The sequence below is a fragment of the Corvus brachyrhynchos genome, unplaced genomic scaffold (genome assembly GCF_000691975.1).
Source record: "Corvus brachyrhynchos isolate BGI_N302 unplaced genomic scaffold, ASM69197v1 scaffold21, whole genome shotgun sequence".
NCBI classification, from domain to species: Eukaryota; Metazoa; Chordata; class Aves; order Passeriformes; family Corvidae; genus Corvus; species Corvus brachyrhynchos.
Window position 1 is genome coordinate 2290856 of NW_008236924.1, and position 10573 is coordinate 2301428.

General features: G+C 56.3%; 1 protein-coding gene across 1 annotated transcript in view; it reads left to right on the forward strand.

Annotated features, from left to right (window-relative positions):
- The window catches only part of LARP1 (La ribonucleoprotein domain family member 1), a 27268-nt gene extending 17342 nt beyond the window's left edge, over positions 1–9926 (forward strand). Inside the window, exons 5-20 of the mRNA XM_008628943.2 lie at positions 389–560; positions 1146–1277; positions 1451–1594; positions 2258–2420; positions 2651–2795; positions 3015–3189; positions 4045–4214; positions 4488–4847; positions 5987–6110; positions 6704–6909; positions 7005–7111; positions 7477–7628; positions 7902–8046; positions 8228–8337; positions 8832–8959; positions 9520–9926. Of these exons, the coding sequence (XP_008627165.2) occupies positions 389–560; positions 1146–1277; positions 1451–1594; positions 2258–2420; positions 2651–2795; positions 3015–3189; positions 4045–4214; positions 4488–4847; positions 5987–6110; positions 6704–6909; positions 7005–7111; positions 7477–7628; positions 7902–8046; positions 8228–8337; positions 8832–8959; positions 9520–9741 (2655 nt within the window). The 3' untranslated portion in view covers positions 9742–9926. The remainder of the gene's footprint in view (positions 1–388; positions 561–1145; positions 1278–1450; positions 1595–2257; positions 2421–2650; positions 2796–3014; positions 3190–4044; positions 4215–4487; positions 4848–5986; positions 6111–6703; positions 6910–7004; positions 7112–7476; positions 7629–7901; positions 8047–8227; positions 8338–8831; positions 8960–9519) is intronic.
- Positions 9927–10573: the final 647 nt, after the last annotated feature.

Genomic DNA, 10573 nt, shown 5'->3' on the forward strand with positions numbered 1-10573 from the left:
TTTCCTTCCGGCTGAGGACATGGGTGTCATTGTAACCTTTCTATTTTTGGGTACTGCTCTGCCAGCTCCTGGCTGTCTGTCAGGGCAAGGTGGTCACTCACCCTTTTGCCACTGGGACAGTCTGGTTCCTTATAGGACGACCCCGTCCATGAGCACAAGGTCTCCCTGTCAGCCCATCTTGATGTCTCAGCTCAAGCACTTCCCAGCATCTTTGCCCTGCTCAGCCACGAGCCCTTCCCTAGGAGCAGGACAGCTCTGGGAGGTACTGACCAGGGATGCACCCAGCCTAGGGCAAGGTCTTCCTGTTCCTGCTGGGGCAGCTGGGGTCTGCCTCCAGCTCCTCACTTCTCTCACCTCTCACATCTTTCCTGCACTGATGTGTCCCCAGCAGCCACACAAAGCACCATCCCTTCGGAAGCTACCTGTCAAGAAAGACATGAAAGAGCAGGAAAAGGGGGACGGGAGTGATGGCAAAGAGAGCCTGAAAACCAAATCTGATGAGTCTGGGGAGGAGAAGAATGGTGACGATGACAACCAGAAGTCAGCCCAGAAGAAGAAAGGTAAGGCAGGAGCTGATGGGGACTGTCCCCTGGGCTCAGCTTGTCTCCCCCTTCACAACCCACAGGCAGGTGGAAGCATCCTCTGCCTTCCCTGGGGGCCTTGCTGCAGGACACGATCCCAGCACTTGGGACAGCTGTGGGGAAAGGTGTTTGCAGGCTTCAGGTGTCATTTTGGTGGGAGCAGATGGAGCAGGGCCCAAGGAGGGGCAGGGCAGGAGCCTGCCCTCCTGTGTGCTCCATGGTGGTGCAGAACAGCCCCTCATTGTGGGTTGTATCAGCTGTGGTTGACACGTGGGCTCAGTCTGGCCTGAGCCTGGGCAGGCAGAAAAGGGCAGAAGAAGGACAAGTGCTGTGATAATTGCCACAGGCAAGTTCTGAATCATGTCCCTCCGTGTCTCAGAGTCCTCGTCAGAGCTTTTCTGCACCCAGCAAGGTCTGGAGGGATGTCAGAGGACAGGGCCTGTCCAAAAGGCCCTGCTGCTTTCTTTCCCCCACGCGTGGGGGCTGCGTGGCAAGAGGGGGCTGCGGGAGAGGAAGCAGATGCTCTCTGAACCTGTGTCACACCCAAACCCTGTCCTTTTGCAGGCAACAAACACAAGTGGGTCCCTTTGCAGATAGACATGAAGTCAGAGGTACCTAGGGACAAAACGGCCTCTCGGAACAACCGGCAAAACGAGCAGCACAGGCACCCCTCCAACAACCGCAGCGAGCTCAAAGGTGGGGGCTCGGGCTGGGCACCCGCTCCTGGCCTGCCTGCGGGGCAGAGCAAGCCCCGGTGACCAGGGGGCAACTTTCCTGCATTCAGAGGGCTCTGGGTGCAGCGGGCTTGCTTCAGGGAGGTGCTGTTGTGCCCTAATACCCCTCCTGCCTCTCCTTCCCATGTGCTGCAGGCTGGCACCCTGACAACAAGCACGAGCGCAGCTGGCAGGACCACGACGAGACCTCCAGTGTGAAGAGCGAGGGAGGGGCCGTGCGAGGCACCTTCCGGGGCCGAGGCCGCGGCCGGGGCAGGGGCCGTGGCCGTGGCAGAGGAGGTGATCACTGTGTGTGTGCTCTTGTGACTGCAGGGAGAGTGACGCAGTGTGCAGGGCTCTGTGTCTGTGTGCCTGAGAGACCTGGGGCTCTAATGTGGGCTGGGGAGGGCAGAGCACTCCAGGGATACAGGGGGATATTGTGGCAGGTCATTCCAGATGGTAACTTGAGCTGCTTTTAACAAAGCAAATAATTCTTATTAGTGTTTTTATAAAAGCAAATGTCTTCCTGCTACTCAGGCCAAGCTCTTTTTCCTGTTTTCTGCTCATTGCAATACCTCTGTGAGCAGGAGTTGAAGCCTGTTGATAGTCTGTAAAGGCTTTATGCCATGTGGAGAGCCAGGCAGGAGTCGTGGCTTGGATAAGGAAGAGCATGTACCCTAGCATTTGACTGGGCAGTGTCTGTGCTAGCCCTGATGCAGCTTCAGTGTAGGGCCTTTGTGTGTCAGCTGGGCTGCCCAGTTGCTCCTGGGTAAGAGGGTTCCTGGGCTCTTCTGTGGCAAAGGCAGAGAGCAGGAGGATGAGGGACGTGGGTGCCCCACTGCCGGCTTCCAGGGGGCCCTTAGGAAGAGGGAACTGTTTGTGTAGGAGTCCAGCCTCATCTGGCAGTGCAGCCTGTGCGGCAAATCCCAGGGGCTCTGTGCTGACCGTTCCTGGTGTCCCCAGGGCACTTTGACTATCAGTACGGATACCGGAAATTCGAGGGCTCCGACGGCTCCCGCACCCAGAAGTACGCCAGCAACATCACCTACTACTTTGACAACATCAGCAGTGCTGAGCTCTACAGCGTGGACCAGGAGCTGCTCAAGGACTACATCAAGAGGCAGATGTGAGCACCGCCTCCTGTCCTTGTCCCAGTGTTGGGTGGTGGGGACTGTGCAGCCAATCCCACGGGAAGGGTTAGAGCCAAGGTGTGCCGAGTCCCTTCCTCGCTTCCAGCACCAGCACGCCTGGGCTCCCCAGGCTTGCTCCCCTCAGTGTGTGTGTGGGTTATTTCCATGGGGGTGCCCAGAGGATGGTGGCTTGGAGCTTCCTCTCACTGACACATTGTCCATACAGAGAATATTACTTCAGCGTGGACAACCTGGAGCGAGACTTCTTCCTGCGCCGCAAGATGGACTCGGATGGCTTCCTGCCCATCACGCTGATCGCCAGCTTCCACCGGGTGCAGGCGCTGACCACCGACATCAGCCTCATCATCAAGGTGAGGGCAAGGAAAGGTGACCTTTCCTCCTTGTTCTGCTTCTCACCACCCCTGTGTGATTGATGCCTGTTTGCTGTGGATGAGGTGCAAGTGGAGCCTTCTCTTGTCCCTGACTTGCTCCTGCCTCCTATTACTGCTTCCAGGGAGGAATGACTTGGGCTGAGGCCCTCAATATGCCAAAACAAAGCCCTAAGTTAACCAAGTATTGCTTGGTTCCAGGCTCTGAAGGACAGCAAGGTGGTGGAAATCGTGGATGAGAAGATCAGGAGAAAAGAGCAGCCAGAAAAATGGGCTCTGCCTGGCCCCCCTATGGCAGACTACACACAGACAGACTTCTCACAGTTCATCAATTGCCCTGAGTTTGTGCCCCGGCAGAGCTTCCAGAAAGAGACTGGTGAGCCCTGGGGGAATGTGGAGGGAGGTGTGGGATGCAGTGCTGGGACTGCAGCACGACTGAGACCCTGAGAGTCAGGAGTGATCCCCAGGGCAGGGCTCTGCCGTTGGCTTTCTCCGTGGTGGTGGGAGCTGGTGTGGGCTCTGTCCTTGGAGCCCCAGAATGCTGATGCCTCTAGACATGCGGGTGGTGTGAGACACCGAGTATGGCTTTTCCTCAGTTGAGGCTGAAGGGATTCAGGGAGGGTCAGTCCTGCTGAAGGCCTGCTGAAAGTCTCTTGACTTGCGTGGAAATAGTCTACAGCTGCTGGGCAGAGCAGAGGGCACTTGTGAATCCAGCCTTTCTTTACTGGTTGAGGAGATACTGGGCACAAATTGGGCAGCAGGTGTGGAGCTGTCAACCAAGTGCTGCAGAAGGGTCTTCTGTCCTTCGTGGGCTTCCCATGCTCTTGTCACCCCATCCCACGGGGGCTGGCAGGAGCCCAGGGCTGGGCCTGAGAGCCCAAGGTAAGGATCTTCTTGGTGCTGTTTTAAGAGTTTTGACAGGAGAAGTTCTGGCTCCAGACTCTCTTGGGAAGGTTTCCCAGAGAGCAGCAGAGCACCTGCTTTAGGGCTTTGTGTGTCTGGGAAGATGTTACCTGCAAAGCTCTGTGGCCACCCCTGGCATCACAGCCTTAACTGGAGATTCCCACTCCAGCACTTGTGGGCACTGTGCTGGTAAGCCTTGGCCACTGGATGCCAGTTAGCCCTACAGGCTGTGCCATGCTTCCAGAATGGTTGGGTAGTTCGTAGCTACACACACCCCCTGGGTTCCCTCCCTCCCTCTAAAGCACCTTGTGGCTCTTGTTGGCTCCAGAGTCCGCTCCAGGCTCCCCACGTCCTGCCAGCCCAGTCCCTACCAAAACAGAGGAGGTCAGTAACCTGAAGACAATGCCCAAGGGCCTGTCCACAAGCCTGCCAGACCTGGATTCAGAGACATGGATTGAAGTGAAGAAGAGACCCCGACCTTCCCCAGCCAGGCCCAGGGTAAGTGATGTAGGACCTGTTGGAGTGGGAGTCTCCCAGTGGTTGGGGTGACTTGGATCATGCATAGGCAGGCTTCAGTCAAGTAGGATCTGTTGGGAGTGATGTCCCAGTCTGTCCCATTTCCATCTGAGCCCCTTTGGAGCTACTCCTCAGTGGTGTAAATGAGGTGTTCTCCCCAGATGGGCTGGGGTAAAGAAACAAGGGGCAAGAGCTGGGTCTCATGGCGGTGTGTGGTCTTCACCCTGTGTCCCCCTTGCCCCCCCCTACCTGCAGAAACCAGAGGAGTCAAAGACACCACAGCAGCAGAAGCAAAAGGACCAAGATGAACCCGAGGAGCTCGACTTCCTCTTCGATGAGGAGATGGAGCAGATGGACGGCCGCAAGAACACCTTCACCGACTGGTCAGACGAAGACTCGGACTACGAGATCGACGACCGCGACGTGAACAAGATCCTCATCGTGACGCAGACCCCTCCGTACCTGCGCCGGCATCCTGGGGGGGACCGGACTGGCAACCACACTTCCAGGGCTAAAATGAGCTCAGAGCTGGCCAAGGTGATCAACGATGGGCTCTACTACTATGAGCAGGACCTGTGGACAGAGCAGTTTGAGCCGGAGTATTCACAGATCAAGGTGAGAGTGGCTGATGCAAGGATGGGAGGGATCCGTGTGGGCTGTGGAGAGCCTCACTGCAGCAGTGGCTGCTGGGCTGGAGTGAAAAGGGCAGGGCAGCGGGTTGCAGGCTACTTGTGGAGTAGAACTAAGCTGGGATTAGTCCTCTTGCAATGTTTGGGATTCTTGGCTCCCAGCATCATGCTCAGCCATAGCAGCGATAAACACAGCCCTGTAACCAGACGTGAGGCTGCAGCCAGGTAAACAAAGTGCCAGTAGTGAGGTGACCTGGAACGTGGGGTCCATTGTTCTGCTGTCTGCCAGGATCTTGGCTGGCAGTCCCAGATCTGTGAGGGGAACTGGGTGTCTCTGCACTGCCCGTAGTGCCCTGCGCTTTGTGGTGCAGGCTGTTGGAGACTACACGTGTTGGGAACAAATTCATAGGTGGCTGGGCTGGTCTTGGCCTGTGCTCTTCTCCATTTTGGTGTCAGTTTGCACGGACATGGGCTTTTTATAGAAAGCCCACCTGCTGTTTTGAAATGTATGGGTCCCAGCTTGGTGACTCTCACTTTTGGGGACTTGCCTAGACTCACTCAGTGACAGAAATCATGGCTGTGAGATGGGATGGGCTCAGTGCTTCTATGTCTGGTACCTGGCCCATTGCTGAAGCAGTGCTTTCTGGGGTGACAGAAGCTGAGGGTGACAGGGACAGTGTGTTGGGGGTGTGGGTCCTTCAGATCCATGGGAGTGTTGTGCCCTGCTGCCAGTGTGGCTGTGAAGATTTGGGGAGGGGGGCTCTAAGGACCCCAGATGGTGGCAGGGGGGTCCTGGCCATAAATAGGTCACTGAGCTCATCTTGAACGTTACTGCACTGGCTCTGACCTGGGTGGTAAAAGCCTGAAAGAAGCAGGTGCTGGTTAGTGAGGCTGCATTGTGGGATCCCTGAAAGCTTGGGAGCAGCAATGGCTCAGACCTGGCCTATGCAGTGCCCAGTTTTGTGTCTGCTGCATCTCCCCTTCCTGCCCCTGTGCAGCAGGTGCCCTCTGGGCACCCAGACCCTGGGACTGCACTCAGGACCCAGCGTTGTGGCTGTTGCACAAGCAGAGCCATGGTTGTGATGGGGTGAGTGGTTTCTTCACCATCTTCCTCCTCCAATGCAGCAAGAGGTGGAGAACTTCAAGAAGGTGAATATGATCAGCAGGGAGCAGTTTGACACCCTGACCCCAGAGCCCCCTGTGGATCCAAACCAGGAAGTCCCTCCTGGTCCCCCCAGGTTCCAGCAAGGTAAGAGATGGGGCATGAATGGGTGGTACTAAATTTGTCCCTGCTCCTCATGGTGAGAGGTTCTTGGAGGTTGGGTGGCAGCTAGGGAGATGGAACTGGGGTCACAGGTGTGGTGGATTATCTAGTTCACAGAATATTCTGAGTTGGATCTTTCCCAGATTAATGATGCTCTTCCAGCTGAATACTTTGGGGATCTAGAACTCACAGTCTTTGTCCCAGTGGAGTGAGGAAACCTTGGCAGACTCTGATGTACTTCCGTGGATTTGGCTTTCCTCTTGGACCCTCTCTGAGTACTTGGGAGGCAGCTGCCTGCTGGGCCTTGTTTGCCTGTGTGACACCAGGGCCGTGTCCTTGGGGACAGGGATTTGTTGCTGCTGTTAACCACTAGGAAGCAGATACCTTGTGGGGAGCTCAGTCTTTGCATCTGCTGCTAGGATTTGTGCTTTCTAGCCAAACTGGATTTGAAGCTGCTTGTGTGGGAGAGGGGATGTGTCCCTGCATTCCTGCCCCTGCTGCTTCCCAGCTGCCTGATGGTAGTGATGCTCTGGTGCCCAGAGCCCAGCCTGACACGGGGCGGGGGTTTCTCCCTGCAGTACCTACAGACGCTTTGGCCAACAAGCTCTTCGGAGTCCCTGAGCCTTCCACCATTGCCCGCTCTTTGCCCACGACTGTCCCAGAATCACCCAACTACCGCAACGCCAGGACCCCCCGCACCCCGCGCACGCCGCAGCTCAAGGACCCGACACAGACGCCCCGGTTCTACCCAGTGGTGAAAGAGGGCAGGACGATAGATGCCAAGGTGGGACCAGGCTGGGCTGGGGAATGGGAGCTGGGGTCTCCCAGCTGGGGCCTAGGGAGGAAAGGAACACATCTGTGATGCACTGTGTCTTGCAGACTCCACGTAAGAGGAAGACGAGGCACAGTTCGAACCCTCCGATGGAGTGCCACGTGGGCTGGGTTATGGACTCTCGGGAGCACAGGCCCCGGACTGCCTCCATCAGGTACCACAGACAAGCGTGTGGGATCATGGAGGAGGCAGAAACGGGAAAGGGAGGGAGTGTGGGAAGGAAGGGGAAAGGCAGCATCTGGTCTTGCAGGGGATGTCTCCTGTTAGGTGGCTGCAGAAAGGACAGGGATCAAACCTGCCCTTCCTGGAAAGGCTTGGGGAAAATCTGTAGCCTTGCAGAAGAGCAAAACGAGACTTGATTAGAAACACTGGTTCCCTTCCTAGTAGGCTGCTCCATGGCTCATGTCCCAAACCCAGGGTAGTGATGGCGTGGGTGGGACCAACAGGTGGGGTAGAGTGTGACCCTGCTCTGCTGGGTGATGCCGAGGAAGGGTGTTGACAGGAGTCTCTCACGCTCAGCTCCAGCCCCTCGGAGGGGACCCCGGCTGTCGGGAGCTACGGCTGCACCCCGCAGTCCCTGCCCAAGTTCCAGCATCCTTCGCACGAGCTGCTCAAGGAGAACGGCTTCACACAACACGTCTACCACAAGTACCGGCGGCGCTGCCTTAACGGTAGGGACACTGCACTGAGGGGTGGGACAGGGTGTCCCTGCGCTGCTGTGTTTGGGACAGGAGCATGGCAGGGATGGACACAGGCAGGGTCCTACAGGACAGCCCTGCTGGCAGCTGCTGTGTCCCCATGGTTTGTGGGGAGCGTGGGCTGTGCTCAAGGTGTCCAGTGCTGGGGCTGGGTGTCATCACAGTGCCACAGGGCCCTCCTGCCTGTGAGTCCCTGACTCTGTGGGAGAGGATTGGCCTTGTAATCATCTCCTCTTCCCCAAACAGAGCGGAAACGACTGGGCATTGGTCAGTCCCAGGAGATGAACACACTTTTCCGGTTCTGGTCCTTCTTCCTCCGAGATCACTTCAACAAGAAAATGTATGAGGAGTTCAAGCAACTGGCTGTGGAGGATGGGAAGGAGGGATACAGGTAAGAGAGGAGTGACAGAGTGGCCTTTTCTAAGGGTTTGGCCTTTTACAATGCTCACAGCAGATTAAGGCAGTGCCTCTGCCTTGCTTGAAGGTGGGTTTGGGGGTTGCCTTCAGTCACCTGCTGCTGCCCTGTGTTGTGTGCACCAGTGTCTGAGCTCCACATGCTGCTCCCTTCCCAGGTACGGTCTGGAGTGCCTTTTCAGATACTACAGCTATGGGCTGGAGAAGAAATTCCGGCCAGACATATTTAAGGACTTCCAAGAAGAGACCATCAAGGATTATGAAGCTGGTAGGTGCCTCCTTCGGCTTCTCTTAAGATTGGCAGTGGTGTAGCTCAGCTGCATGGTGCTCCTGAGCCTCTTCTCATCATTTTGGGGAAGCCACATAGTGCTGTGCATTGGGGACTGAGATGTCCTGTTGCTCATTTCTCAGGAGAGGGTTGAGTAGATCCTCACCATCCTGAAGATTGCTGGGGGCTGGAGGAGGGCAGTGGGAGGCTGCAGCTCTCCCAAAGCCTTCCTCTAGTGGCACCATTTCCTGTGGGATTTCTCAAGGCCCCGCAGTGGCTGAGCCTTGCCACCACCAAGTCAGCGGAGCCTGGGGACATCCCAAGTCAAGGGGGCTGCCCAGGACTGATGTAGGTTGCTTCCATCCAGGTTCTCCATCTTGCCGAGGCTGTGCCCACCAGCAGGACAGCAGGGTTTGTGGGGAAGCCTGGAGGAAAAGTGTCGTGTTTGTTTTTTTGTCCTGCTGACATCTGGATTTTTTTTTAATTCTCTCCAGGGCAGCTCTATGGGCTGGAAAAGTTCTGGGCCTTCTTAAAATATTCCAAAGCCAAAAATCTGGATATTAACAGCAAACTGCAAGAATACCTCAGCAAGTTCAAGCGCCTCGAGGACTTCCGAGTAGATGTGAGTAGACACAATTCCTGCACCATTCCTGGATGGCCCCTGCAAACAGCGCTCTGAGGAAGGAGGATTTTGGGGGTCCCCAGGCGGTGGCAGGAGGGGGGGCAGTGACACCTACTGTCACTCCCAGTCATTGCAGCCAGGCTGGGAACAAACGGCGGGATTGGAATATGGCAAATCCACTCGGTGTGGGATAAGGAGCTGGGTGAGCCTGTCCTCCCTGGTGAGGTGAGGAAAGGGAGCATTGATGGTTTGAGTAGAGCCAGCTTTGTGGGGAGGTTTGGCTCCCAAGCTTCTGGATTGTGCCCCTGTGTGGGAAGCAGGTGACTATGAGCAAGTTGTCACCATTGTGGTCAATTTGGAAGTCAGTCAGTCTTTTTGTCAAATCTGACAGCGGGAAATTTGGACAGAAGGGTAACTGAGTGCTTGGGGTGAATGTGTGTGTTCCTTGTGGGCCAGGGAGGGAAGTTGCAATTGGAGGCTTGTAGGAGGGCTTTTTTCCTGATCCCAAGGGACGGGAATTTGGAGGAGGCTGTGCTCATACTGGGGTGCTTCTCTTCCAGCCACCCATGGGGGAGGAAGGTGGACACAAGAGATACCCCACGACATCAGGGGGAGATGGCAGGAAGCGCTACCCATCCCAGTCTTCCAGCAAAACGGTCAGCCAGTGCCCATCCAGCCAAGCCCACGCCTCACCCAGCCAGCCTGCACAAGAGGATGCCAAAAACCTGAGCCAGCAATCCCCTGCCCCATCAGCTGCAGAGTCGCAGACAGTGGGGAAGTAGAGAGGCTGCAGCATCTGCTTCCTGCCGGGGGGTGGGGTGGGTTGGGTTGGTGGGGAATGGCTCGGAGAAGGGCAGACATGAGGGGGTGGGACAGGAAGGGAGCTGGAAGGTGGGTTCCCAGGAATAGGCTGCTTGGGAGAAACTTCAACGCCCACGATTTTCTTCTCTTGTGGCTGGAAAGCAAAGACGATCTGCATCCAAAACACCATTTTGCTGTTACTACCCTGACCAGAGCCAGACCCACTCCCAGCAGATCCACGCTTTCCCTTCCCTCTCCTCCTGTGCACACACTCATGTCTTAGTGTCTCTTCAAAAAAATGTGTTCTGGCTGGGTTGGAAAGGGGAGATTTTTTTATTATTATATATATATATCAAGTTTTAAATTATTGCTAGAAGTTCGTCTGGATTTACCAAAACAAGTGTGCTCTGTGTGGCCCCAATGAATCCCCTCTGTGTCCCCCCTTGGATCACGGGGCAGCCGCTCAGGAAGCTCGGAGGAGCGAGGTTCCCCAGTGGGGGACCGAAGCCACAGCGTGTGACGATGCTGCGGAGCCTCTGATCTCCATGACCCGGCTGGCGTCTCCCATTCCACGTACGGCGGTGCCTCTCCGACACCGACCTCCGCGACAGGAGCATCGCCCTGTTCGTTCTCCCGCTCCCTTCTCCCTGACGTCTTCACCTTCCTGAGGGTCTGGCTCTCCCTCTGTCCACCTCTCCCTTTCACCACGGACAATTTGGAAGTCAACCAAAGGACCTTTGCCAAGGATAGGCTTGTTCTGACTCCTTCCTGTGAGGATGGCTGGTTGGGAGGCTGGCAGGCACCTGGACTCGA